At 35.9% G+C, this 27,330-nt stretch overlaps 5 protein-coding genes, 1 long non-coding RNA gene and 1 other non-coding gene across 22 annotated transcripts; 3 read left to right on the forward strand and 4 right to left on the reverse strand.

The window, feature by feature from the left end:
• Nucleotides 1-988: 988 nt before the first annotated feature.
• LOC145734100 (uncharacterized) lies at nucleotides 989-1,789 on the reverse strand. Its single transcript, XR_014179340.1, has 2 exons — nucleotides 1,274-1,789; nucleotides 989-1,220 (listed from the first exon to the last, which is right to left on the reverse strand). It is a non-coding gene; the product is annotated as an uncharacterized LOC145734100 (long non-coding RNA).
• A 1,183-nt stretch (nucleotides 1,790-2,972) lies between these two features.
• On the forward strand, nucleotides 2,973-14,865 carry LOC145734090 (uncharacterized). Of its 13 annotated transcripts, none has more exons than XM_081987204.1 (16): nucleotides 2,973-3,138; nucleotides 9,669-9,810; nucleotides 9,869-10,169; nucleotides 10,226-10,413; nucleotides 10,468-10,640; nucleotides 10,741-10,897; nucleotides 11,421-11,621; nucleotides 12,204-12,302; nucleotides 12,374-12,464; nucleotides 12,518-12,667; nucleotides 12,721-12,932; nucleotides 12,986-13,181; nucleotides 13,238-13,343; nucleotides 13,404-13,542; nucleotides 13,926-14,148; nucleotides 14,213-14,865. In XM_081987204.1, the coding sequence occupies exons 1-16, from the start codon at nucleotides 3,116-3,118 to the stop codon at nucleotides 14,344-14,346; spliced, it is 2,535 nt and encodes an 844-aa protein (XP_081843330.1). In that variant the 5' UTR covers nucleotides 2,973-3,115; the 3' UTR covers nucleotides 14,347-14,865. The 13 variants fall into 13 exon arrangements, with proteins under 13 accessions (XP_081843330.1, XP_081843329.1, XP_081843333.1 ...); XM_081987207.1 differs by having other exon boundaries at nucleotides 2,974-3,138; nucleotides 10,774-10,897; XM_081987206.1 differs by having other exon boundaries at nucleotides 2,975-3,138; nucleotides 10,771-10,897.
• TRNAT-AGU (transfer RNA threonine (anticodon AGU)) lies at nucleotides 13,799-13,872 on the forward strand. Its single transcript has one exon. It is a non-coding gene; the product is annotated as a tRNA-Thr (tRNA).
• Nucleotides 14,866-14,907: 42 nt separating the features above from the next.
• On the reverse strand, nucleotides 14,908-16,822 carry LOC145734094 (solute carrier family 35 member E2A-like). Its single transcript, XM_081987225.1, has 5 exons — nucleotides 16,439-16,822; nucleotides 16,127-16,378; nucleotides 15,888-16,074; nucleotides 15,636-15,833; nucleotides 14,908-15,577 (listed from the first exon to the last, which is right to left on the reverse strand). The coding sequence occupies exons 1-5, from the start codon at nucleotides 16,674-16,676 to the stop codon at nucleotides 15,382-15,384; spliced, it is 1,071 nt and encodes a 356-aa protein (XP_081843351.1). The 5' UTR covers nucleotides 16,677-16,822; the 3' UTR covers nucleotides 14,908-15,381.
• Nucleotides 16,823-17,017: 195 nt separating this feature from the next.
• Nucleotides 17,018-18,815, forward strand: LOC145734093 (xyloside xylosyltransferase 1-like). 2 transcript variants are annotated; one of them, XM_081987223.1, is made up of 3 exons: nucleotides 17,018-17,649; nucleotides 17,708-17,849; nucleotides 17,909-18,815. In XM_081987223.1, exons 1-3 carry the CDS (start codon nucleotides 17,151-17,153, stop codon nucleotides 18,390-18,392), a joined length of 1,125 nt encoding a protein of 374 aa, XP_081843349.1. In that variant the 5' UTR covers nucleotides 17,018-17,150; the 3' UTR covers nucleotides 18,393-18,815. The 2 variants fall into 2 exon arrangements, with proteins under 2 accessions (XP_081843349.1, XP_081843350.1); XM_081987224.1 differs by having other exon boundaries at nucleotides 17,019-17,649; nucleotides 17,918-18,815.
• A 35-nt stretch (nucleotides 18,816-18,850) lies between these two features.
• On the reverse strand, nucleotides 18,851-21,397 carry LOC145734097 (calcyphosin-like protein). 3 transcript variants are annotated; one of them, XM_081987230.1, is made up of 5 exons: nucleotides 21,247-21,397; nucleotides 19,731-19,885; nucleotides 19,496-19,677; nucleotides 19,232-19,441; nucleotides 18,851-19,172 (listed from the first exon to the last, which is right to left on the reverse strand). In XM_081987230.1, the coding sequence occupies exons 2-5, from the start codon at nucleotides 19,882-19,884 to the stop codon at nucleotides 19,071-19,073; spliced, it is 648 nt and encodes a 215-aa protein (XP_081843356.1). In that variant the 5' UTR covers nucleotide 19,885; nucleotides 21,247-21,397; the 3' UTR covers nucleotides 18,851-19,070. The 3 variants fall into 3 exon arrangements, with proteins under 3 accessions (XP_081843356.1, XP_081843357.1, XP_081843355.1); XM_081987231.1 differs by lacking the exon at nucleotides 21,247-21,397 and adding an exon at nucleotides 20,733-21,066; XM_081987229.1 differs by lacking the exon at nucleotides 21,247-21,397 and adding an exon at nucleotides 19,967-20,148.
• Nucleotides 21,398-21,520: 123 nt separating this feature from the next.
• Gnf1 (germ line transcription factor 1) lies at nucleotides 21,521-27,243 on the reverse strand. Its single transcript, XM_081987202.1, has 14 exons — nucleotides 26,973-27,243; nucleotides 26,515-26,917; nucleotides 26,222-26,461; nucleotides 26,003-26,163; nucleotides 25,823-25,946; nucleotides 25,292-25,765; nucleotides 25,072-25,239; nucleotides 24,875-25,021; nucleotides 24,603-24,823; nucleotides 22,646-22,992; nucleotides 22,327-22,596; nucleotides 22,059-22,278; nucleotides 21,831-22,007; nucleotides 21,521-21,781 (listed from the first exon to the last, which is right to left on the reverse strand). Exons 1-14 carry the CDS (start codon nucleotides 26,979-26,981, stop codon nucleotides 21,665-21,667), a joined length of 3,078 nt encoding a protein of 1,025 aa, XP_081843328.1. The 5' UTR covers nucleotides 26,982-27,243; the 3' UTR covers nucleotides 21,521-21,664.
• Between the last annotated feature and the right edge of the window lie 87 nt (nucleotides 27,244-27,330).

Below are 27,330 nucleotides of genomic sequence, written 5' to 3' on the forward strand. Positions count from 1 at the left end.
GAAAATCTGTACAATTTTAGGTTAGATACATGTAAATACATCAGCATTTAAAGTGTAATTGTCGTCGTATACGTAATACCAGTAATCTAATACAAATCTTAAGTTTGAAAGACAAAAATAATTGCAAAATTTAAAAACTAGTAAACAAAACATCGTTCTGACATTTTGATTGCATCTACCAAGCAACTTGACGCACTTCGAAGTGCACTTTGACGTCAAATTGGAATTATTTTTCATGTAAATGTCACTATATGTCAAACTTGCCAATTTCATAACAAAGTTGACTTTAAAGTCAATAACATACATACTCAAGAGAATTGTTGATAGAATGTGACAGAAGAAGCTGACAATTTCCTGTCACATTCTGCAGGGTTTTCTTTTGATTATTTATTTCCCTTTCGTGTCAAGAATACGCCCTCTAAATTCGTTTTGAATGCTTGTACAGCTTTGAGGATTTTTCGTGATGCCAAAACACCTTTTTAATCCTGGAGAACCATCCCATTAAGTAAGGAGCTACATTAAAGGAACAGAGTGAGAAAAAAACGTTAAAATTGATGGCCCGATTGGATAGTGAAGAGAATTCATTAAGAGAAAGTAGTTTGGGTCGACCAATCTTTCGGTTGCGCAACACAGTGTGCTTGTCTTTGATAACGACGAAAAATAAATAGCAGCTTCACCCACAAGTTATTAATATTTATAGAAAACGGATTCATTGTTTGTTTTGCAATGTTGCGGATGTTGCATCACACGTGAAGAGACCCAATAGATAATTAGAATCATCATTTTGTTATAAAATATAGAAAAGAGGAAAAGGATTAATAAAATACACACACATTTACATACTATTTTGGCGGTCTTATCTAAGGTTTTGGGGTTTTACCGTTCGTAACGGATTTTGCGGTGAATGTCCAGCCGAAAAACTTCAGTCATATTTGAAATGGTATTATTCGCGCTGAAATAATATAGGGAGAAGGAAGTAATTAAACTATTCTAATTTGAGGTTTTACTGAGTTTGCAATTAACACAACACGTTTTTAGATCGAATGTACAAAACCTTGACCATTTCTTCGACATTACAATGGTAGCACACAAAATGTAGTAGTGAGAAGTAAACACACCTAGACTAGACATAGTGGATAGTCACGTGATATCTGTCAAATTTTCTTAAGCTGACACAATGAACTGAGACCATACATGGAGAGGAGTTGACTGCTATAAAACTAAAGGTTTTTTTTGAGTTGAATTTAAAAACGAACCATCAATTTTCTCATACTGCATCCTCCGTTAGCACATTCACCGTTGAATATTAATCCATCTTTATCCGTTAAAAACGTGTCGCATTGTCTCGTCACTACTTCCACTTTGACGATACGTGCCAAGACTAACAAACTGCTGACATTTAATTTATTATAATTTAAAAGGCTTCACTCGAAGAAAATAAATCATCTAAAATGAAATTCCGACAACAACGGAAATGACCAGTCAATGAAGTTCATTGATGTGCACCGGCTACACCGAGTGCAGCAGTTCTAATCATCGCGAGTAATTTAAACTAGAAACGTATGTAAATGCGCGTAAATTAGGAATGTATAGGTGCGATCTACATTATTAGAACACTTGGCCTGAATTGCGTCTCCTTGATCTAGAATTACCGCACCATACCCACGCGTACATAACAAATTTTGGAAATCACAGCAATTACTATAACATGTATTTTGAAATTAGTTTTATCGTCCTACTCTAGTTCAAAGAGAGTGACATTTGACAAGTGTCACGAGACCGCACTATATGTACTAAACAACCGCCTACTATACTAGAAAGCCTAGAAGGTGCTTGTCAAAAATTCCAATATGGCGGAAATAGTGGTGACAGTTTGCGTTTGTTTGTATTGTGGAAATTGAGTTTTTTGAGGATTAGATGAGTTTTTACGATTGAAAATCAAGCATCCTTCAATGTGAGAGCAACAAAAATAATTTTGAATGAATGTTCTTGGTAATAATATAACAACCGTTTACCAGTTTTGCTTACCTAGTTTCAAGGATTTACAGATTTTCTTACATTGAACAGTGTTTAAATTAGTTTGCTATGTGTTGTACTTTCCAGGACAAATGTTCTAACCAATTTGTTTAGGCTGGACTTGATTGTGTATAAAAAAGCTCTATCTATACATATCTGGTTCAGGAATGAACCTTTTTTTTGATTTTTCACTCACAACTTGCAATCAACTACACGAAACAATTAAAAAAAAACATTTTTTTACTGCATCTTCATACGTTTGTGTATAAAACGAAAACCGCTAAGGCCGCCATTAAAACTGACATTTTAGGCTTTCTAGTATAGAGGGCGGTGACTAAACGTATAGGTACGTGACGCTTGTCAACTAAAAGTTAAAATATTTTTTCTTTTGTATATATTACTGTTCTATATGGAAAAAGAAATCTTTTAGAAGACAAACTGACGCAGTATTAAACAAAAGAATGCCGTTGACACGCCTAAGTTATACTACGTAGGCTTTGTACCTTTAATACCAGCTAGTACCAAAGTTACTGGATATGTGTGCTGTACATGTTAGACAAGGAAACACATATAAGTTCTTGCAAGGTAATGGGGGTGTCAAGAACGGATTCCGTTCAAGGTTCAAGACAAAAGATCTGCAATTTTTATTCACTGTAATAACTGGGACAACTTACTGATATCATTTAAGAGAAAAATTAGTAGGAAACCAAATTGCAGCCCCCAGCATCAAAGTCGAAAACTCTTCTTCACCTTCAACACTGAAAGGATGCTTCGCTGATATTTTCGTCTTCTTCCACATTATAATAATCTTCAGCTGTCAATTCTGAAAAGCGAAAGTGTCCTTCTCCGTCTCTCTCCCTCTTGCATAGGTGCGGGCTAGTGTTGTCTCGCTCTGGCACTTCTGTAGACTGGGTTCTTTCTTCTTTTCCTGTCCATAGTTCTTATTCGGGTCTCGCCTGTCGCTTAAGCGGTTTGAACGCGTTTGGTACCGTCCACGAATCGTGAGGGTGGGTGCGACTTGCCGAACCTCGATTTTTTTTAGTTTCTTCTACCTTTTTCTTCTTTTCTGTATTTGACTGTCGGAGGAATAGCTAACCAAATGGAACCCAAACTATTATTTATGTAAGTACCAACCCTATATATTTAGTGTAATGGTTTTAAGCGCTCTATAGTATTGTTTTAATGATTTCAGTATTTCAGTAGCTGTATTGTGTGTTTGTTTTAAATTCAAAATATATCTCCACTCAAAAGTTACACTTTGCCGCACCCTAACACATTTACATGGTACGGTAAAGTGGCACTTTTCGCACGCAAAACGGGTGCGCCAAAGTGAATTTGTACTAATTTTGTACTGTACGACATTAAATTACTTTCAAATCATTCACACATATGGAACTATCACGGTCATCTTCATAACAGCTGCTAAATGTACAAATATGGACTTTCCAAATTTTTACTATTGAAAATATGTTTTTTACTTCTGGTTGGTTATGGTACCCTCTATTTTAAAACTACTTTTTCACAGCCATTTTTAATTATGCCGCATCTCAAAAATCACCAAAATCATGTGATCAACTGTCACTCACTCCATGTACGGAGCTTTAAAACGAACAGGGTCAGAAATTTACGTTTTTTGCCAACTCAGGTTAATACTGCCGCCTTTAGTTAGTAAATTTGCTGGAGCCTGATACGAAATTAACAACCAATTTTATCAATGACATGTTCACATGGTCAGAGTGGATAAAGAAAATGTGACAAAAGATCACATGATCACCCTACCAGAAGTCGGGTTGATTCCTCGTGACCAACTGTCACATTGACTCTGAGCAAACTTTTTTTCGCTAATATTTGTTATTGTGGCCTTACAAAGGTTCCATTGAACTCGTTGTTAACCTTCAACCAGTTCGTAAAGGGATTCGCTGTGAATAACGAGTTTTTGGTCTCCTAAATTTGTGGTCGTTTCAATATAAAACGTTTGCTGTTGTAATTAAGCGAATTGAAATTCCCGCAAACGAAAGTTAACAAAAGTTTCTCCGAGCGATTATTAAATCTTTAAATTTCGATTAGGCCGCATCGATATGTTAATTGATCGCGTAATATTCAAATATCGCATTTTCTCTGCGGTAACGTTCCCAAAAACGGCGCTAATTTGAATTTAAGTGCTCAATAAAATTTTTGACATTAAACGGTAAAGGTTGAAGAAGATCGTCCAATTTAGGTTGAGTAATAGATATTTGGGCTCACACTGTATAATAGGCGGGCATGTAAATGAGGTATTGTTGCTATAACATCGAGTACTAACAGTAAAAGTAAAAACCTTGAGACGTGTAAAGTTCAACGAGAACGTTTCTTAACTGAAATTCTTTGTGTGTAAAAGGTACTTTTTATTTATTTCAACCTATTCATATGATGATGACGTTTAAAACATCTTTTCCTAACATTTTAAGAGAAATTGCGAAACAATTTAAGTTGTTAAGGTAAACTTGTGCCTATTATTAAAAGCTAGTTAACTGATTATGGCGTAACAACTGCAGTAGGTAATTAAGGAGAAATCATTTTTTGAAATTTGACACTTAACCTGACAAAATCTTCATATGTCCATTAAAACAATAAATCAATGTCAACTAGTGACCGGAACAATGTATACCACGTTCACTTTCCGCTTCGTTTACATGACATTTTGCATAACAACGTTTGTTTACCCAGTTTGGTTGAAAACAAATTTAATGCCCGCTGCACATTCGCGTTAATCTCGAATTTCTCTAATGCAAATCAGGGAAGACAAAAAATGTCTCCGAAATCTTGTGCAATATGGTTGCCACTTGCAACACCGCATTTTTAGTCACAATTCTTCCGCAGTAGATAACAGAACATAACACGTTTTCAAGATAATACTCACGTACACGATGTTGCAATTGTTAACGACAATTATTCGGGTCATGAAGATATTGCTCTTTAGAAATGTTGTGGTCTGAAATCAAAAGTAAATAACAAAAAAAGTCTGGTAACATCTTCGCTTTCTTAATGAATAGAGTCGTTAACATTTAGCTGGTTGTACCATTAAGGTGCTTTGACATTTCTGTGTTTTATAGGGCAATTAGTTTAATAGATGAAGAATGAGGAAATTAACGACAGAAACCCATTGCAAACTAAGTCTCATAGTTTGTGATTGGTGAAAAAAAGCAGCTTTCAGCTGGCTGCTTTTTTGAACTGTCATTTTCACACCACAAATGGGTTTTACAGGCGATTTTGTCCTTGACTGTCCTTTCAAACTATGTTTCTGTTAGTTCAAACTTTGACACTGTTTTTCTCTCTGACTGTACTCAATTTGGTAGTGTTTTTTTAGGTTAGTAGATAGGAAATTTAATGAGGATTCCAAAAATGTGCTTAAAACTGTAATTTTTACACCACAAGTGGGTTTTACAGGCAATTTTGTCCTTGACTGTCCTTTTAAACTGTGTTTCTAGCAGTTCAAATTTTGACACTATTTTTCTAACTGACTATACTCGATTTTTTAGTGTTTTTTTAGACTATTGGATAGGAAATTTAATGAGGATTCCAAAAATGTGCTTAAAACTGTCATTTTCACACCACAAATGAGTTTAACAGACGATTTTGTCGCTGACTGTGTTTTCAAACTTTGGCAGCACTTTTCTCCCTGACTGTACCGATTTTAGTGATATTTATTTACGCTATTGGATAGGAAATTTAATAAGGATTCCAAAAATGTGCTTAAAACTGTCATTTTCACATTACAAGTGGGTTTTACAGGCGATTTTGTCCTTTCAAACTATGTTTCTGTTAGTTCAAATTTTGACACTGTTTTTCTTTCTGACTGTACTTAATTTGGTAGTGTTTTTTTTAGGTTAGTGGATAGGAAATTTAATGAGGATTCCAAAAATGTGCTTAAAACTGTCATTTTCTTACTCCAAGTGAGTTTAAGAGACGATTTTGTCGCTGACTGTGTTTTCGAACTTTGGCAGCACTTTTCTCCCTGACTGTACCGAATTTAGTGATATTTATTTAGGCTATTGGATAGGAAATTTAATAAGGATTCCAAAAATGTGCTTAAAACTGTCATTTTCACACTACAAGTGGGTTTTACAGGCGATTTTGTCCTTGACTGTCCTTTCAAACTGTGTTTCTAGCAGTTCAAATTTTGACACTGTTTTTCTAACTGACTATACTCGATTTTTTAGTGTTTTTTTTAGACTATTGGATAGGAAATTTAATGAGGATTCCAAAAATGTGCTTAAAACTGTCATTTTCACACCACAAATGAGTTTAACAGACGATTTTGTCGCTGACTGTGTTTTCAAACTTTGGCAGCACTTTTCTCCCTGACTGTACCGATTTTAGTGATATTTATTTAGGCTATTGGATAGGAAATTTAATAAGGATTCCAAAAATGTGCTTAAAACTGTCATTTTCACATTACAAGTGGGTTTTACAGGCGATTTTGTCCTTGACTGTCCTTTCAAACTATGTTTCTGTTAGTTCAAATTTTGACACTGTTTTTCTTTCTGACTGTACTTAATTTGGTAGTGTTTTTTTAGGTTAGTAGATAGGAAATTTAATGCGGATTCCAAAAATGTGCTTAAAACTGTCATTTTCTCACTCCAAGTGAGTTTAACAGACGATTTTGTCGCTGACTGTTTTTACAGGCGATTTTGTCCTTGACTGTCCTTTCAAACTATGTTTCTGTTAGTTCAAATTTTGACACTGTTTTTCTTTCTGACTGTACTTAATTTGATAGTGTTTTTTTTAGGTTAGTGGATAGGAAATTTAATGAGAATTCCAAAAATGTGCTTAAAACTGTCATTTTCACATGACAAGTGGGTTTTACAGGCGATTTTGTCCTTGACTGTCCTTTCAAACTATGTTTCTGTTAGTTCAAACTTTGACACCATTTTTCACCATGACTGTACCGATATGTTTTTTGTTTTTTTTTCGCTATTGAATAGGAAATTTAATGAGGATTCCAAAAATGTACTTAAATTAAACATTTTCTGACTAGAAGTGGGTTTTACCAGCGATTTTGTCCCTGACTGTCCTTCCGAATTGTGTTTCTTTTAGTTCAAAATTTGACACTGCTTTTCTCCCATACTGTACCACATTTTATACGGTTTTTCCAAGTAACTGAATAGGAAATTTAACGAGGATTCCAAAAATGTGCTTAAAACTGTCATTTTCTCATTCCAAGTGGGTTTTACAGGCGATTTTGTCTCTGACTGTCCTTTCAAACTGTGTTTCTGGCAGTTCAAACTTTGACACTGTTTTTCTAACTGACTATACTCGATTTTTTTGTGTTTTTTAAGGTTAATAGATAGGAAGCTTAATGAGGATTCCAAAAATGTGGATAAAACTGTCATTTTCTCACTCCAAGTGAGTTTAACAGACGATTTTGTCGCTGACTGTCTTTTCAAACTGTGTTTCTGCCAGTTCAAACTTTGGCAGCACTTTTCTCCCTGACTATACCGAATCTTGTGATTTTTTTTAGGTTATTGGATAAGAAATTTAATGACGATTCCAAGAATGTGCTTAAAACTGTCATTTTCTCACTCCAAGCGAGTTTAACAGACGATTTTGTCGCTGACTGTCTTTTCAAACTGTGTTTCTGGCAGTTCAAACTTTGACAGCGCTTTTCTCTCTGACTGTACCGAATACCTATTGTTTTCATTCGATTGGCAATCTGAAGCCAAGCCTTCTTCAAGGCATTATTATCCTTGTGTTGAGGGTGCTTAGAATCCCACAAAATAGGGAACTTTGAACAAAATCAATTAGCGTAGTGTTAAAATCGTTTTCGTTCATCTCCACGGACATATTTGCTTTGCTGTTTCTGTTTTGTTTTCTGTCTCTGTCATGAATGTCTTCTAGGACCATTTTGACAGTTCCATAGACCTCTAAATTATATTGACAATCTTCTAAAAGACAGACACATCGACAAAACCACCGTATTCAATTTAGTTGTTTTTCCCCCAGCACTCCACCAAAATTTTGATGAAATCATCATAACAAAGGGCGTCAAAATTGATTGATTCTATACGCATTTTTTTCTAGAGAACCTTTGATTTTAATCCGAGTAAATGTGAGCATCCCGCCTAAAGGTCATGGTATTTATAATCGAAACGTAAATCAATACTTGATAGTAATAATAATAAATCCAAGAAAAGCAGACAGGTTTCGATTGACCTTTCTCGTTTGCAATTGCCGGTATGTGGTTGCCTTTTTAAGTACACTCTTTTCAATGTAAAACAATTGAAACATCGGCATCTGAACGTGTTCTTTTTTTTTTAAGGATTTGAAGGAGTGTCTCTTGAGTTCCTTGATCACGTTTTAAATGGTTAGTTGGGTCGTAAAAGTATTTTTGGTGTCGTCTGACAAAATTTTGGGAAATTCGGTTAGTAACCAATTACAATATCGAGTCCACATAATGATAATCAAGACAAACAAGAAAGTTGTTTTACATTCAATAATTCCAATAATCGAACCAAACTGGTGGCTGCCATGTACATAATTATTGCCGGCTAGTTGGTTCGTAAGAGTTTAAAAAGTCAAACCGCAACTATTTCGTCTAATCAATCCGTTCCGACCCAATTGGAGCATATAATATTAACAAATTACTATTTATTGATAGCGATTGATTTTTGCTTTATTGTAAAGTAAATGCAGTGTGTAACAGAAGCGAAAGTTTTAACACTTTATAGTTTCATAATTTTCTCATCCCTATTACGTTGAATATTCACCAAAAAGTTAGTAATAGTAACTGTGTAAATTATAGCACTGTTTCTACTTTACGATTGGTCAAAAAAGCTAAAAGGCTACATATACCAGTCTTATTTATACGACGATTTTTATACTAGATACCAGAAAAATTAATAGATTTGTAATAACTTATGTTTATAGTGTAATTAAATGATTTGCCAATCCTGCAAAACCATTAGCAAGCAAGTAACTGCGCAATACTCAAGAGCAGAACAGAAAAAATGTCGAAAATTTGCAGTACCTTATTGTAAAAGAATGGAAGAAGTGGATGGCAATCGCAATTAACAATTATTTTTCCCAACCTCGGTTACAGAGGTTAGCTTCATTATTTAAAACAAATAAATGACATTTTAATGATTCTGCGAAGTGATTTGCAAATGGAAAAATGGTCCACCCAAACCGGATATAAGTGACCAGTAATTTAAAATACACACACATTACGAAAATCACTTTCTATATTGGGAAGGTCATCTGTTGACCTTGATCCTCCTGAGTAGTTATAATGTATAAATGCCCGAGGTTATTCAATTTCACTGCTCTCACTCTCTTTCGAAGATTGAAGACGCAATCACTTAGCGAAGATCTTGATTTCCTTTTTTTAAGTTCAATCATTCTAATTCTTCCTCATTTTGTAATACAGTGGGGAATTATGCAATAATGAAAATCCCAAATTAGTAATAATACTAAACCACGTAGTGGCAAGATAATTAAATAATAACTATTCACTCACTTAATATTCCAACAGCCTAAATAAATCGGGGTCAGACTGTAAATAACGGCGATCAGTTTTCTTACAAGGTAACGCGCACTACATATACTATTAAGTATTATATAACTGTATTATATCCGTTCATGTGACCATTAATCCACATTGATGTACTTTGCAGATTCTTGGTTACGTCAACACTGTCATTGGCGTTCCCATCCAAAGAACCCGCTCTAGTAACCGAATCGAAACCCGGACAGGAATATGTGTTTCTTCAGTCCAATAATGAAAATGCCGAACCGGTATCCAGGAAAGAACAAGTGGTTCGTTGGTGTTGCCCATGTAGTAGCAATTAGAATTGTAACGGTCACTTTGTTTTAGGGAAAGTTTGAAACCGCCCATAAACTACCACCAGGTCTTACTTTCGCTCATCTTGACGACGACGACGAGGTTCTGGAGACCGTTAAAGTGAAACCCACTAAGTCAGGTGGCAAAAAAGTGCATAAAAGGCAGGCAGTAGACGCTCCAGCACCAGCACCACCAGGTGCTATTAAACTGAACGTCGCCCAACTTTTAGAAAAATACAAACATGCAATCAAAACATCCACTTCAGCTCCTACGACCACTACAACCACTGCTTCTTCCAGAAGGAGAGGCACCAAAAAACGGTCAAGAAGAGAAGGTATTTCATTACAATCAACACAAAAAACAGCTATTTGATTAAATACGATCACTTAGGACCCACCACAGCTAGTCCTGTTCTGACAACTTCCAGGATTCTCCCAGCAAAACAAGCAGATTTCGATGTTGTAGGATCAGCTAGTGATAAGCAACGATCGAGAATCCAAATCAAAAAAGGCCCCAACGGACAAGAGTACGAGTACGAGTATGTCTATTACTACTACGATGAAGATGACGACTCTAAGGTAAAACCCTACCAACCCCCCCCCAAAAAAACTCACTCACCCAACTCATTACAGATAACCAACGCACATGATGGTCCAGCAAGGAATACCATCTCAAGAACTGACAAAACTAGAGAAAAAGCCACACCGGAAGTCAACGAAGTAGTCCCTTCTAGAGGTAAAACGCGCAGCAGACAGTTGGGAGAAGAAGATACAGTCCAAGAAGAACGCCTACCCGCCAATACAAGGTTTGTTTCTACATTTCTTCCAGCAAACCCCAAGAAAAAGTGCGTGTGCTAACCCTACTAACGCTGAATGTAACTTTACCGATCCTTAACAAAAGAACAGACTCCCTCACGATTCTAGATTTCCACCAAGAAGCAGGAACTTGAACACCACGCCCATCCCTGAAGAACCTAAAGCTGCCGCTTCGAGAACTCGAGGCAGACGACCTCAAGCTGATCAGGCCAAAGCTGAGGATGACAATGTTTCTGATGAAACTCAGGTAAGGTGTACATTATGAATTGAGTGTTTTTTTTTGCCAGAGACAAGGAATAAGAAGAGCAAAGTCTAGTTACACAGATGGTTTATCTAGGAAACTCGTCTCAACAAACGTATTATCAAGGAAAACAAGAAAATTTCATTCTCATTTGCTCTTCTTATTTTTGTCTATTTTCGCTGCTTTTTCACTTTGTACTAGCACTTATACATATTAATTTAAAGTATTTTTTCAAAATAATAATCATCTAATCTCTAAAAACTTCTACAATTCGCAGTAAAAGTGTAAAAAATACAAAACTTTGCTAGTAGTCAAAATTTACTTGATGATGCACATTATTTTGAAATTAACCACTGAAGGTAAGTAGTATCATCAACTTAACAGCTAAAAGCACCAGCTGTAGCACCGCTCTACCACACATTCATTACTTTGAACTTGTTAGAAGAAAATCAGATTTCCACGTCCACATTTCTACAGTCTTCTTTCTTCAGACTTTTCTATCTCTTTCTTTCTTCTGTTGAACAAATAGCACCCACAATTGATATTACAGGCAACCAGAGGCCGTACCAGGGCGAACGTGCGCCGCCCATCCCTCGTAGACAGCGAGACGTTTAACACCCATTCGGCAGCTACGCCCGCCACCGCCCAATCGCCCACATTTCCCGCCCAGTTGCCCGCCGGACCGGTACGTTTTTTGGGCGCCACTCCGAACGAATTCTACGATCTCCCAGTAAATTTCCCTTTTGAGGAGAAACCTCTTTCTCTTATTCTTACTGGCGCACCGAGCATTCGCACTGGGCAACTAACATTTACTTCTATGTTATCAATATTATACGATCCGAAAATCAATATCACAGCTAGAAATCAAACATCAACCACAATGGGGACGTTACTTACTAATGTGGTTCAGTGTGGGCTTTTTACATGGAGTATACTAGCTCGTTTCGTATTAGCCAGTTCTAAAACATACTATACAACTCATAAAGTCAGTTAAAATACTAAAATTTAGATTTCAGAAGGTTTCTAATCGGATTTTTAAACAAAAATCATAAAAATGTAATTCTCCACAAAAATTCAGTCACCATGGAGTATAGAGATCCCAATAGAACCTTCTTGACCTAGAGATGGCATCATAAACTCAAAAGCTTCCTATCGCTTTCACTGCTCGCATTATAGTTGTCATTTCCAAATTGTCACATTTAGGCGTTTTTTTTTTAATAAAAGTAGTTACATCAAAAATGCCTCAAGTGACTGAAAATCAGGAAATGTTAACTATAGATATTCTACACACTTTTATTTAATGCTGGTTTAGGATGAGTCTGTAGATAAGCCTGAAAGCACTGAAGAATCCTCAAAGCTTGACGAAGATGAGTCGGACTATTCGACAACGGCCACTACAAGAATGAACAAGGTTAGACTTTCGAGTGTATAATAAAAATTCTGAATTGTAAATCAGTTCTTTTAAAATATGATCAATTTTAGGCTGCACTGGATCTCTATGCCATTTCACAGGGAAACCAGAAACTTTTTGGTGAAGAAGACGCGGAAGACAACACTGAAGATGATAGTGATGGTTTGTGTGAAAAAAATCAAACCAGAGTAACTGAAATAATATAATATTTTTAGCAACTACTGTAGAGTCGTCATCCACTGAAGAAGCTGAAACAACCACGACTAGCACAACTACAACAACCACTACCACAACTACCACCACTACTACTCCAGCTCCCACTACAACTAAAACAACCACCACTACCACAGAAGCACCAACTAAAGGTAAGAATCCCAACAAAACATTATATCAATTATGATCACAATTTTTGTAACAGCAAGCAGATTTGGAGGAGGTAGACGTACAGGTTTAGGGGGGCGCAAAATCTCCACAACCACAACAACAGAAGCCCCAGCAGCCTCAGAAAGTAGACCGAAGAAGTTTGGAAGACCTAGTTTTGGTGGACGTCCAAGAGCAAAACCCACCTCAGCGCCAGCTGTGGAAGAAGAAGCACACAAGGAAGAGAGTAAACCAGCCAGCCAATCCAAAGTATATTGACCACAAAGTTTTATAGGAATTTTGGAGTTAATTGTTGTGTTTAGCCTGGAAGAGCACGATTTGGAGTATCCAGACAACGAGGCCGCACCACTGCGGCACCGGAAACTAAAGAAGAATCAAGCAGTACCTCTGCGCCATCTACTGCCAGTCACAGGCCTTCCCTACCAAGAGCCAGACCATCCTTCAACAATTTGAGGGGTAGAGGTCGAAGCACTACTACGGCACCAACAGCTTCGGAAGGTGATTTTTGGATCTTATAAGTGCAAAACTACTAAAAACACTGATTTGACATGTAGAAACACCCGCAGCTGATTCTGAGGCCAGTTCTTCAGAACCGAGCAGTACTACTGCTCGACCAGTTAGACGAATTGCAGGGGGCAACGTGAATATTAAACCACTCAGGTACTAAATATAGTAAAAAAACTATTTAATGAAAACTATAAAAGAAAATTTGTTTCGTAGACCTGGACCTAGAATCAACTTGGCAGGACGACGTGGGGCTCAGACCACCACCACCACTACAGAAGCCAGCAAACCTGAAGATGACCATGTGACTGGAGATGAAGAAGATACGCACGCTGAAGCTGCAGCTAGTGAAAAGGTCAGAATTATTCACTTTTTAATCATTTCAAGTCAAAATCCATGAATGTGACGTCAACTGATACACGTCACATGATCGTTTTATGACATGAGAACTCAGAAACAGTAAATGTCAAGTTTTATTGGTTGAATGCTCACGTGACTATGACGTATTCTGACTTGTAACCTATGATGAATATTTTGAGATAAAAAGGACAGCCGTTGATAATATGGCGATATTTTGAAAAATGGCGGGTATTTTCCCCAAGTTAATCAGAGGCGCCGTGGCTTAGTTGGTTAAAGCGCCTGTCTAGTAAACAGGAGATCGTGAGTTCGAATCTCGCCGGGGCCTACCTTTTTTATTTTTTCCTTAATTATAAATCAAATTAATTGCGTTTATCTCAGGAGGAGGCTCCAGCACCAGCACCAGTCGACAACAGTCCTCTAGGCCGCCTGCGTAACAAAAACCGTTTAAACATACAGCCTAAAAGTAAATCGGCAAGTGCGGCCAGCGCCAGTTCTCCCGTGCAAGTTAGAAGGGTTCCCATTACTAACAGGAGAAAACTGCCAGGGCAGACTACAGAAGCCCCTTCTAGCGAGGCACCGGTGAGCGAAGCCTCTGAACCAGGTCAGTACCCATTTCACAAACCCAATTCCCAGCTTATAAACGTGACATTTTTTTGGTATTTTAGAAGAGGAAACCGCCGAAACTGAATCGGCACCGAGTTCCACCACCACCACGGAGGAACCCAGAGGTCTAAACAGATTGCTGGCAGGACGAAGACGATTGGCCGCCAGAACGCCAGGCACCATCAATCACAAATAAGTTAAAGGCTGAATCATCACTAGTGTGAAAATTTTGGATGTAAAATCTTTAAACCAAGAAACTGCAGAGGGTTATACTAAAGTGCAAATCAACTGTGTATATAAATCAGACACTAAAAAAAGCTCTTTGAATTTTTTCCAGTCACTTTGTATACTATTTTTCTTATACAATATGGTAACCTCTCTACAGGTGATTTAGCTCAATAATTGTTATTATTATCAAGGATATTGTAGTAAGTTATTTAAAACTGTGCAGGCCTGACGTTAGTGCCAATATTCCCTATTTAGGTAGTTTTTATCTTTTTCTTTTTAAATAAGTTTAAGTGTATATTTACGATCCAATCTGTCTAAAAAAACGTTTGTGATATTATAATGGAACAGACTATACTATAATCTTTTTTTATTGTATAAAAACACTTCAACTTTTCAATATAGTGTGTGTGTAATATTTATTCGGCTTTCAACTATTGCGGTTCTAATTTTGTATGTATATAAACCCTATAATAAATAATAAAAATAATATTTTTTTTCTACCTTAAAATTCTATGCCAAAAAAGTCAAATTTATCAAACATATCTTCTCTATATTGCAGTTTATAATTACAAAAATATATAACTTTAGCTCTGTCATTAAAAACGATAATTAGGGTAAGAAAAGCTTAATTAAGTAACAATAAGAGACCATTGAGACTAGAATTATAAATGTTAACAAAGTGTTTTAAACTCAACATTTGATACAACAGTTTCAGTAATAATCAATTTCTAGTACAAAAAGTATTTAACATTGTCTGCTTTATAAAATATAAAAAACACTTACAATAAGAAATGCAATGTTATTGTCACAATTTAATAACAATTTCCATATTAACATTTAAGTATAAAATGCTCTCAAACTATTGATATGTTCATCAAAATGATTATTATTAACCAACTAGAAAGATTAAAGCAATGTAGCTACCATCAAATCAAGGATATCACTTATTACATCACAATTATAAAGTTATTTTTTTCAGACCTCAAACAACTGAAATTGATTCTTAAATAGCTCTAGCCCTACGTTGAATTAAATTAGCTGATCCAATCACTTTGTGATCTAACTGCTGAGCTTTGATATACAAAAAAACACCAAGGATCACTGTTAAGGTTCCCAGGGCACTTAAGGGAGTCACTGGATTGTTGAACATGAAAATTGACAGCCAAATCAACATTGCTCTTTTGGCAGTGTTTGCTACACTGAAATTCAAATTTTTGCTATCAATATTAAAAAAAAAATAAAAGAAAAACTATTTACCTGTGGGTAACTGGACTAATATAATCCATAAGAACATAGGCAGTGATGCTTTGAAAATGGAAAAACACCCCATTTAGTATAATGCAACTGATTAATCTGGTACTGACTGTGGATACATTTAAATCCACTAAAAGTAATGTGGTGGGTATTTGAACTATTATACTAGCCACACTAGTGTAAAATTGCAGTTCTGCAGGACTGAAATTGTTCAAAATATTACACCAAAACTCAATAATATATACTACAACTCACGTGTATCTGAAATTATCTCCTGATATTAACATTTTAGAGTAAACATTCTGCACACATTCTGTGACATTTGTGGTCATTGCAGCCAAGAACCCAATTAAATCGAAACTTAACTCATTCAAAGAGCACAAAGCCAACCCTGACATGACAGGTAAAAGACTCAAATTCACATACATTCCAGTTTGTTCCCCTAAAAATCACATATAATTACACTAGAATCTCCATGGAGCCCATAAACTAACCCAATAACAACCTGGAAATAAGTACAGTAAAAAGTGGTGCAGAGCTTTTAATAGTTTCTGTAAAGCTCACAGCGACATAGTTTAATGAAACCAGTCCCAAAACCACAGTGGTAAATCTAAAAGTTCCCACTAGGATCATGTGCCGATAAAATCCTGGTGGTTTATTCAATCTATGTACAGTCTTGTTCATACCACATGGAATGTATAGCTGTATAAAACCACACAGTGCTGTCATTAGCATTTGAGCAGCTCCTAATCAAAAAAACACCCTCCAGCCTCAATGTATACAAAAAAAATAGACTTTAAACAAACCTAGTACTGTAGGGTTTCCATTCAGGTAAGTCAAAATGTATTTGTTTAAAAACAAAGTACAACCACTGAAAAAGTACCATAACAGCAAGAATGTTAACGCCCTAACATTGAATAATCCCACTTTATTATTGGGCTTTGATGTTATTAAATTATTGGCCAAATCCTTAGATAGTATATCATGAGTTTCTTTTTCCTTACCATTGCCTGCCAGTGAATTGTCACCAGTGGATTGGTCCATACTTAAGAGAGCGCACTCTTTACTTTATGGAAAATTAAGCAAATTCAGTGCCATAGAAGTGAAAGTGTAAAGAATTTAAGTAGTTTGTTGGGGATTGATCAGTGAACAAAAACAAACACCTTTAACCTCAAATTTATTCAAATTTTGACATTTAACTTTTTAGTTGACGGATTTGGCAACCACGCAACTGTTTGGCATCATGGCGTTATTCGCTATTTTAACTAGTATAGATGAGATTGACAGTTATCACATGACTACATTAATTTATACCAGACACAAAGTCACGTGATTGAAATCCAATAGACGAGACTGTCTCGTTTGACGTTTATAGTACACATAACCTCAATTTAGTGTATTAAATAAAAACAAGTATTGTTTATCAATTTTCAAAATGTTTATAGAAAAATTCTAGTGTCCTGCATTTATTGCGGCTTAGAAAATGTGACTTTATAAATTCTCTATATAATTAAGTAGATGAAACAATGTGGAATAATGACAAAGTTAAAAAATCACCTTTACATCCACTTATTTTTAGGTACAGTACTACTATGTGCCTTATATTTCGCTTATGTGATCACCACTTTAGGTAACATTCCAAGAAACATAAAGTATAACATTAATTACACCACTATAGTTCAACCAAAAGTAGACTTGCCACAATTTGTTCCTAATGTAAGTGACACTTTGGAAGAGTACAACATTTGGCTTATATTCACCAAAGTGACAAACAAATCTTCTTTAACATTCAAGTTTAGCAATCTCATTATTAACTTATTAAATGTATCCAGTGTGCCTTTAGAGTTTAATGTTATTGTTGATGATCAATCCAGGGTGATAGCTGAAAAGAAATTTTATCAATTAGAACAGAAAACCAATAAAGCTTTGCAGTTTAAATTTTATGATGTGGCAAATTGTACCTCTCAAATTGTAGATATTGTTGCTGCTATGACACCTTATTTTAGTTCCAAACCTGGTGAGTTTTGTTCTTGTCTAGTTTTCATGTTGTTTTAATTTGTTTTTTTTTTTTAAAGGGACATACTACAGTGATGGTTTGTTCTACCTATCACTGGGATTGTATCGGATTGCGCCAACAACACAAAAAAGAGCCATTTTACTTGACTGTGATCTGTACTTTAAGAAAGATGTTCGGTTGCTTTTTGATGAGTTTAGTAGGTAAGTGAATAATAGTTGTTTAATTTAAAAAATGCATGTCAGATAGTTGAATAAATTAGCATTTTTAGATTTAAACCAACCGCCCTCTTTGGTCTAGCACCGGAACTAACAACAGTATACCGCCACATTTTACACATATACAAACGCACCCATAAAACCTCCTTCGGGGAGTTTTATCATCAACACCCTATCTCATACCAATCTGTCCACCCTAGAGGGTTTCAAGGTTACAACAGTGGGGTGGTATTAATAAATTTCGAATTGCTGAGAGAATCTGGGGAATTCCCGCGCTTAATCACAAAAGAAAATCTCCGTAATATAACGGAAAAATATAAGTTTAGGGGCCATTTAGGTGATCAGGATTTCTACACTTTGATGGGGTTTGAGTATCCCCACCTGGTGCAAACTATTAATTGCGGGTTCAACAGACAGTTGTGTACTTGGTGGAGAGATCACGGTTATCAGAATATTTTTGATTATTACTTTAAATGCGATCATCCAATTGTGGTGTTACATGGGAATTGTAACACTAAAATTCCGTAACTTTTTTTTTAGTTTAGTAGTCTAAGATGTGCAGTGCAATGAAAGCTTCAAAATTGTGATATTTCTCTTATGAAAAGATATTAGGCTTCCTAGAGCTTTTGCTTTAGTAACAGGTGCAATAAGACTGGTTATTAAAAGTTCTTGTATATTACAAGATTCATTATCTTCTTGCCTCAAAAAATGCATTTATTACAAGAATTTTTGCAATAAACCAGGTGCTTTGAGAGTTTTATAAACTTTATTAATTAAGAATCTCACTTCTTATGATCTATATTATATTATATAAGAGTTACATTATGCAAAGTTTTAATGGATTAGACACTGGAAATTGTCTGCTATTTTTAATATTTGACTTCATTGTTTATGTGCAATAAAACTAAGATTAAAAAAACTGAAACGTGTTTAATTTCTTTCCTAACTAGGGGTTTGAGAAAAACACTCTATTAACACAAACTGCAGAATAGTTAATAGATTTTATTTATGTTAATGCAATATAAAGGATAAATTATAAAATTGAAAACATAGAGTGCTAATTACAGAACGCTGAAGTGCCTTACCTCTATTATAACACATGTGCATTATGGTGTAATCAACTAACATAACATAAAGCTTCATTACCACTGTGTTTTTAACATTCAAAATTTAAGGAGGTTTGTACGTATTAAAAAAGCAACACTTTTACAATTTGTACGCTTGTCGCATCATCAAATCGAAATAGCCATCGTTATCAATTGAGGCGCTTATGCCTGCATAATAGTTGAAAAACTCTTCTTTAGTGACCTGTCCGTTAAAAAAACTATAGTTAGCAGTAGTTAGTTAAAAAAATTAAAAGTCGTCACCTTGCCGTCTCTTGTAGCATCTTGCTCAAAATTTCCCAGGAACTTTTTCAAGATACTTTCCTCACTGTCTTCACCAGCAATGTATCTAGGGTGGGATTTTACGTTGTAAACGTTCTTTAGATCTGCTATAGTTATTTCACCGTCTCCGGTCTTGTCCATTTTACTAAAAGCCTCCTCTATCACTTTTTTTCTGGTCTCTGATAATGGAGGCTAAAAATTGATTATTATTATAAATTTAGTTTTATTTAGAGAGAGTAGTTCTACTCTGATGTGGACTAGAAACTCGTCCATGTTAACGCTTCCGCTTCCATCAGTATCAAACTTATTAAACAGCTCTCGTATTTCATCGTCAGTGATTTCCAGACCCATTTCTCTCAATCCCAGAGAAAACTCCTCAAAGTTTAGGTTTTTGTTGCCGTCATCGTCCATTCTTCGAAACATCCTCCCTATATGCGTGGATTATGTATTTACGTGATTTTATTTACAATTTTAACCTTACCTAGACCTAGAATACCACTGGCCCCCCTGGATAAACAGAGCAAACGCAATCTCTGCACTGGATCAGCACTGTTGCCCGATCCTTGCAATTCCCTCAAACATTTGGCCGCCATTTCAGCTTCTTGTCGAGAAGTTGCAGTTTGAGGTCTTCTCATACTGAAAATTCATTAATATTTGATAACTATGTGATGTCACTTTTTTCTTAACCGGCTTAACGATTGACCTATTTTTGCTTACCGAACACTCCTCTCTATGTCCCTCTAATCACTTTTAATACAATGCAGCAGGAGTGGAAGTTAATTATCTGTTTTTATACCGGCTGTAGAGATGTAAGGGGGCTATATTATTTTACGTGGCTGTAAAACCCAGACTGTCTCACGCCAACGATCACCAGAAAGATGCGATGACTAACAGAAATGCATTCAGGCTTTACCAGCTTTCAGATTCTCAAGGTAACATTATTTAGCGATGATCTACTTTATTTTGGTGCCTTAATATGGTGAAGCAGATAAGGCAATTTAAAATGAATTTCAGATAAAACGTAAACCAATTTGGTTTACCTAAACTTTGGTTTAATTATTAGCCTGGGCAAGTTAAATAAAATTAAAACTGTACATTTTCAAGTAAACTGTTTCAATTAGTAACTTTGTGGGATTATAAACATTTATTAATTATTAGAGACTACAGTCGATGGAAAAATGTTGTAATACACTTATATATTAATGAGCTATTAATACACTCGTTGGTTAAATTAACTATTATGCTACTACAAATTACAAACAACTTCATAAATAACTCTGAATCGGTTGCGTCTCTTTTTGGATGTCCGTTAGGTAGGTAAGTAACTATCCTGCTTTTAAAAGCCAATTTGTATGTAGATTTTTCTTAAATATGTCTTCTTTTTCAAAAAAACCTCTGTTTTTTCAAATCACACTCACTTAAATTGTGCATTCTAAACCTAATTTTTCTAAACTAAATTTGTTTCAAAAAACATCAAACTTACTTGTATTTTTTTGTCAGAAATGTTAATCAGGTATCACTTTTCTTTTACCACACGTTTGTAGCCACTATTTGCGTGGTTGTTTCGTATATCGACCGGAAAGCACAGACTAATACCGCAACAAATAATTTAACATAAAATTCATTAGGAAAAGTGACTGCCCGATTATATTTTCCTCTTTTGACACCCCGTTCCCGGTCTAGTTAATTGGATTAGGGTAGCGAATTTAAATGCGCGTTAAAAGGCTAATTTTTTTTCGAACGTAATAGGCCGATGGCACGATGAGTGATGTGTCTTTTAATGCGTGACAATGTGTATTATAGATAGTGAAGGCACGGCTATATTGAAATATTTATATGCGATCGAACGACGTTGCTAAGCAATCAATTTAGGGACTGGTCAAATTGAAACAAAATGAGTTTAATCCGATCATTTGTATGCTTAATGATTCTGTAATTATAAATCTGTTCTATACTATACATCCAATTATTATGGTAAACTTCCAGAATTTACTCACCACTCTAATGTCAGACTTACAACACCAAACTCAATATAGAAAGCACTTTGTCCAACTCAATATTCTTTGAACTAATGGAAAAATTTGTGGGATAGATATTCTATTGGACTCTGTCGTTTTACCGCAGCATAATTATTTATGACCCAATTGCAGTGAGGCACGTCCCGGCCATTTGATATGTTTATTTAATGACTCAACCCTGAAAACAACTTTAATGAACGAAAATTACTTTGCTGGTAAAAGTTAGTTTTTAGTAAAGAAAAAATCAAACAACTTGTAAAAAAATATGTTCTTGGTATATTCCGTATTTCATAACGTTTAAATTAAAACAAAACAATACAGTTTCCATCAAAAAAGGTAGTAAACTAGTATAAGACGTTAAAACAAAGTTTAAGCATGTAATTGAACAGAGGAAACATTATTTGGATTTTCCTTTGGGTTTACTATCGCTGCTTTTAGAAGATTTTCCTCTGGGTTTTTTCTCCTTTTGTGACTGTTTACTCGGTCCCGCTTTCGCCGTATCCTTACTTTTAACCTGAAACAAACGTCTTACTAGCCGTACAAAACAAATTGGTCTCCCCTACTTTAATCAAGCCGTCGTTATCAATATTATCTTCGTCATTGTCTTCGTCTGAGACTTCGACTTCCTCACCAAACAGCTCTTCTTCATTTGTGGCTGTTTTCTTCTTTTTCGACACTGTCGGAGGTGCAATGCTTAGGACCATAACTTTGTTGTATTTTCGTGTCAGAGCCGCCTTAACCTGCAGCAGACAATTTACAGGACGCTGAAATTACAACACTAGTGCACGTACTGTAGAGGCAACTTTATCGAATGGGTTATGGTTGCGATTACTGAAACTGGTCATCAACTCGCAAAGATTGGTGAGATCTTCACGAAGCAGCGAGTAGGCCTTCATAATTTCAAGAGTCTCATCTACACCATCAGCTTTCTTCTCTATTAAAGGCCGGAGCAGTTTACCGGTCAACGGTTCTGCATAATCTAGTCTAACTGATGTTTTATCACCTGAAATACTATTTAAAAAAAATATAGAAAATTCAGTGGTTTAATATGTAACTGACGTTGTTCTTGAATGTGAGTAAATCTCCCCGGTCATTCTTAGGCATTTGTTTCGTTGCGAGTTCTTTCCAAACCAACCAGGAAAACGGACCTGCCCCAAAGTGCCTGATAGGTAGTAACTTGGCAACACTGTAGATAGATAAGCTTGAGTTTCCAGCAAGGCCCAGTTGTTGCTGCTCCGAATTCTAGCCTCAATTAAATCGCTACGGCTCAACGAATCCGCCGTCAAGTGTTTCCGGAGCAAAGTTTCTACGGTCTTTTTGTTGCTAGGACTGGAAAATACATTAAAATATTCCTGATTGATGATAATTAATGACAAACCCTGTGCACTCAGGAGTGACGTTTAAGTAATTCTCTTGCACAAACATGGGTCCGAAACTGTAGTCGTAAAAGAACAACCGCGCCTTATCCAGCAAAGTCATCTCCTTGTTCTCGCTCTTGTTAAACACTTTACGTATCATGTCCCACACGCCGATTACGACGTCTTTCTGCGAGTTTTGCGACTCCTTTTTAACGGTAGCCGCTGAAAGACTTTTTTCGGCTGCCGACCACATTGACAGGTGGTTCAGAGTTTGACGGATGTCGCAACCGGTGCCCGTGATTAGTTCGGATAGCGCATCGGGTTGGATTTTAAGGCCTTCTTTGAAACATATTGACATCATGGCCCCCTAGAAGAAAACACTGTAATTGGCGCTCACCAGTGTATCATGTAAATAAGACAAGAAATTCAGATGATGACGTAACCACTATTTGGCTTCGTTTGGACTATACCCAGAAGTCAATGGGCCGAGTGAATAAAAACTAAGCTTTTTCTTTTAGTATGAAGTATTAGCTTTAGCTTTTACTAGGTAGATTTAGCTTTTGCTAATAGTATTTGCTGAAATTGAAGTGAATAACCTTTTGCTTTTACTTACTAGGAAAATCTAGATATTTTAAGTAGTTATTTGGTTTTTCTTATTACGTATTAATATTCATGTTGTCTTTTGATATTATATGGTATCGTACTTAGTAGTATATTTACAACTGCAATTGAAAAATTATATTTTTTATTTCTTCTCGTCTCTGTTGACCACGGTGACGGTCGTTGTTCAGCTCATTATTATCTTCCACAACTTCTTCACCATCGTGATCATCGGCGGCTACTTCTTCTTCGTCATTTGGTAATTGGTCATTTAAATACTTAGCAACATTATGCAGAACCACAGCGCTGACGATTACTGACGGAATTTTGTCAATGTTCAATCGTATCTGATGTTGCAAAACAGGGAGTCCACGTTTTAGTTGTCCGAAACAGCGTTCTATAATAACGCGCTCTCTTTTATGTAATTTATTATACGCTATTTCTTGAGGTGTGACGATGTTTCTATACGGTGTTAATAGCCATCTTGTTATGCCGTACCCATAGTTCTGTTGACGTCTTCTCATCATACCAAAAATATTTGATCTTCTTAAAATACGACTGTCGTGTACCGAGCCAGGCCATTGAGCATCTACGGATGTAAAACATTCTTTTCCGTCACAAGTTGCTTGCACATTTATACTACACCAGCCTTTCCTATTGATATACTCGTCACCATGTAGTGATGGCTTTATTATTGGTATATGAGTGCAATCAATTGCACCAAAAGCACAGGGAAATCTATACAACTCTGCCCATTTGTTGATTGCCTGGTCAGTCGAGTTTTCTGTAGGAAATTTAATCCAAATTCCTGCCTTTTTAACTATTTTTGGTAAAACGTTAGATATCGTTTTACATATTGTTGTTCTATGAACTCCTTCTTCTTTTCCGATCCCTATTTGAAATCCAGGATTAAAAATCGCAAAAATATTTGCATTTGTTTTTTTGGACTCAATGCACCCCCTCTAGTCTCCAGTTTTGGCTCCAAAAAATGGTTAGCTATCCACTCAACATTTTCTTCACTAAATCTATACAGACCGTGGGTATTCTTCGAGCCGACTTTCTGTTCTTTCGGCATAAAATTTTACAGATCTTATATTCATAAATGCAGCCATTTCTGCCAAACTGTTTAACAATACTAAATTTTTAAGACAGGGTTTAACAAGCTTGCAAAAATTTAAGCTTTTCCTTAATATTCTTAGTAATTGCTTACTTTTATTCACACCATGTTTAGACAATGCTAAAAACTTTAGCTTTTGCTAATTGCATTTTTAGTAAAAGCTAATACTTATTTTTATTCACTGCAAACTAAGCATTTGCTAGGAAAATGTAAGTTTTAGCTTTTACTGAATTTTTATTCACACTGCCCAATGTACTTACTCTAACTTGCATAACATTGGGTTTGCCAAATTTGAGTGCAAAACAGTAATTAACCAAACTGCGCATTTTAGGCAAATCCCGATTGTTGCACATACAAATAATCGGAAACTGCGCCGTCTTAATAAAGTTAATCAGTTCGGCAATGCCTCCCCGATCCTCGTTGCCGGCCATACCGTCCACTTCGTCCATCAACAAGACCCTTTTTTGACGTAAACCCTCACCTAAAAAAACGCTACAACATCCTTTTCAAGGCGCTTGAGGTTAATTGTTACCAGTCTTGAAACCGGCCAAAGTTTTCGACTTCATCATATTAGAAATTTCCTCGTGCAGCAACTTTTTGTTGCGTGTGTCCGATGCGTTGAATTCCACTATATCAAAACCCAATTCTTTAGCTACCAACGTTGCTGTGGTGGTTTTACCTGAAAGAAATAATTTAGTTTGTAATTCAGTCAAAAATAAATGAAATTACCAACTCCAGGAGAACCACTTAACAAGGCGGCTTTGAAATAACCACCGTCCATTTGGTTGTACTGAGTGGGCTTTGGAATTTTCTTTCTAACCTCAGGGTCGGCATTTTTAAACCAATTTTCCAGCCAACGTTTTAGTTTGTTCATGTTACTGTTTGAGTCTTGTTGGCCTAGAAAATTGCAAGTTTTAATTAACCTTGCAAGCTTAACCTGTCAACTTACCAATTACAGCCTTCATGTTAGTAGGCTTATATTTTTCAGTCCATGTCAAATTGTCAGCTGAAACCTCATTGACTTTGGCTGTAGAATTTTTACTACTACTTATAGTTTTTTCTGACACTTCTTTTTTAACCTTAGTGACTTCTTTACTCTCTGAAGATTTACTTTTCACTGACGATTTTTTCGGACTGGTCTCGTTTTTCGGCTCAGTTTTTGAAGGGAAACCATCAGTTTTGGCTTTAATCGGCTCCTTTTCATCTGCTTCACTTAAATCAGGGGACAAATCATGAATCAATGAACTGTCAATGCCCAAATCTTCAGATTCCATCCTAGACACATATTTGGGCTTCTGTCCTGATTTAGTCAAGATTAGGTCGAGAAATTGATCTTCCGTGATTTCAGGAATGTTGTATTTTCGCGCTTTCTCCAACTTTGCAGGTCCAGGTTCATCGCCCACGACCAAGTAGTTTACTTTCTCTATAACCACAAAACTTGACTTAAAAGTAGATCAGCTTTGAATTGCGCAAGTCTTACTAGATATAGAGTGAACTATGCGTCCTCCATGATCAGCAACTAAAGCCCCAAACTCATCTCCTTCTAAAGAATCCAGCACTCCGGTGCGGAGAAATGTTAAACCTTTAAGACAGTCAGGTTTACCCTAAACAGTCATTTATTTAAATCCTAACAATTATTTATTATCCTTGTATTATATACCTTGGGATATTCTTTTTGACCATGATTTTTAGGCCCACCCCTATGCAAGTAAGCCATATACAAATCGGTAGATTGACGTTTTTTAGCCCACTTTTCCAAGTCAGCATCAAAACCTGAATCAGTTTGTTCCAACTTTGGCTTCTTATTAGATTTTGGTGTGGCTGTAAGGTTTTAACACAAAAATCAAAATCTACTAGTTACACCCTAATAATTACTCACCTTCAGAGTTCTTTCTCCCACGTTTTTCAGCTTTTTTTGGTGTTGCTGGGCTTATATCCACTACTTTACCCTCTTTTGGCTTTGTTTCAGTGTTAGGTTGTGTGCAGCCTGAATTTTCAGCTTTAAGTGCTTCCTCTAATGTTTTATCCAAAACATCCAAATTTTCCAGTAAAATTGTGTCATCACTATCTTGATCCAGGTCTTCCAGGGTTTTTTCAAACTTCTTATCCTTGTGTACACCTTATGCAAGATAATTACACCCTTTATAAGCATTTTAAATATTAAGAACTTACCAGTTTCTACAGGTTTCTTCTTTTTACTACTCTCCTTCTTTTTTTGGCCTTTATTTACCAAACTTGTTAATGCCCAATCATCATCATTGGAACTTGGAACATACTCCACCTTGCTTTGTTGTATAGGCATGTTAATACTATCTAAATCAATGGGCTTTAATTTTGGTTTCTCTTCCTTAACTTTACTGTCTTTCTTGGCAATCTTTTTTTTACTGCCTTTAGAAGGTTTCTTAGTGTCATCTTCAGAGTCTGAACTGAGGATTTGCCCTTTTCTTTTTTTCTGTCCTTTTGGCGGTTCTGGAGTGCTTTCAATCACTTCATCATCCGAATCTACCAATGGAATGGCAGGTTTTTTGGTGCTTGAAGACTTTTTTGAAAGCACAGTGAAGAAAGATCGAATATCCTAGAAAGGTATTTTTAAAGTGTCTGGAATAACTCAAAATTTCCTATAAACGTACCTTAGACATGTTATCAGTAAGTATATAAGCTAGAAGTGGTTAGGAATCAATAATAAACATTAATTTCATAAAAAAACTACACCATTTGCTAAGTAATAGAATTGACACAATCTACGTGCCTATAAAGATAACAAATGTTTGAAGGATATTTTTTTTTTAATTTCCATAGATTTTTGGGATAAAACGAACTATAAATTAAAGTAAAACAAGACACTAGACAGCAGTCTGAGCAGTCCCGCGCAAATTATCTTTGGTGAATGGTAAGGTAACTAAACTAAAATTGAAAATTGAAATATGACATTTTTTTAAAGATCAAAACAAAAGTGAAGTTAGCAACATCTACCTTTTAAGTTGAGAA

The sequence above is a fragment of the Ips typographus genome, linkage group LG9, assembly GCF_016097725.1.
Source record: "Ips typographus isolate SLU linkage group LG9, UJ_Ityp_2.0, whole genome shotgun sequence".
NCBI lineage: Eukaryota > Metazoa > Arthropoda > Insecta > Coleoptera > Curculionidae > Ips > Ips typographus.

Coding starts and splice junctions, on each gene's coding strand:
- LOC145734090 (XM_081987203.1), top strand. CDS start 3,116: ATGGAACCCAAACTATTATTTAT. Junction 12,668..12,720: donor CACAGAAGCACCAACTAAAG/GTAAGAATCCCA, acceptor TTTTTGTAACAG/CAAGCAGATTTGGAGGAGGT. Junction 12,933..12,985: donor AACCAGCCAGCCAATCCAAA/GTATATTGACCA, acceptor TGTTGTGTTTAG/CCTGGAAGAGCACGATTTGG.
- LOC145734094 (XM_081987225.1), bottom strand. CDS start 16,676: ATGGACCAATCCACTGGTGACAATTCACTGGCAGGCAATGGTAAGGAA. Junction 16,075..16,126: donor TATTTCCAGGTTGTTATTGG/GTTAGTTTATGG, acceptor TGTGATTTTTAG/GGGAACAAACTGGAATGTAT. Junction 15,578..15,635: donor ATTAGTCCAGTTACCCACAG/GTAAATAGTTTT, acceptor TTTGAATTTCAG/TGTAGCAAACACTGCCAAAA.
- LOC145734093 (XM_081987223.1), top strand. CDS start 17,151: ATGAAACAATGTGGAATAATGACAAAGTTAAAAAATCACCTTTACATC. Junction 17,650..17,707: donor TTATTTTAGTTCCAAACCTG/GTGAGTTTTGTT, acceptor TTTTTTTTAAAG/GGACATACTACAGTGATGGT. Junction 17,850..17,908: donor CTTTTTGATGAGTTTAGTAG/GTAAGTGAATAA, acceptor TGAATAAATTAG/CATTTTTAGATTTAAACCAA.
- LOC145734097 (XM_081987230.1), bottom strand. CDS start 19,884: ATGAGAAGACCTCAAACTGCAACTTCTCGACAAGAAGCTGAAATGGCG. Junction 19,678..19,730: donor CAGTGGTATTCTAGGTCTAG/GTAAGGTTAAAA, acceptor CCACGCATATAG/GGAGGATGTTTCGAAGAATG. Junction 19,442..19,495: donor AGTTTCTAGTCCACATCAGA/GTAGAACTACTC, acceptor ATCAATTTTTAG/CCTCCATTATCAGAGACCAG.
- Gnf1 (XM_081987202.1), bottom strand. Junction 26,164..26,221: donor TGGGAGAAAGAACTCTGAAG/GTGAGTAATTAT, acceptor AAAACCTTACAG/CCACACCAAAATCTAATAAG. Junction 22,279..22,326: donor TACTCACATTCAAGAACAAC/GTCAGTTACATA, acceptor TTTTTTAAATAG/TATTTCAGGTGATAAAACAT.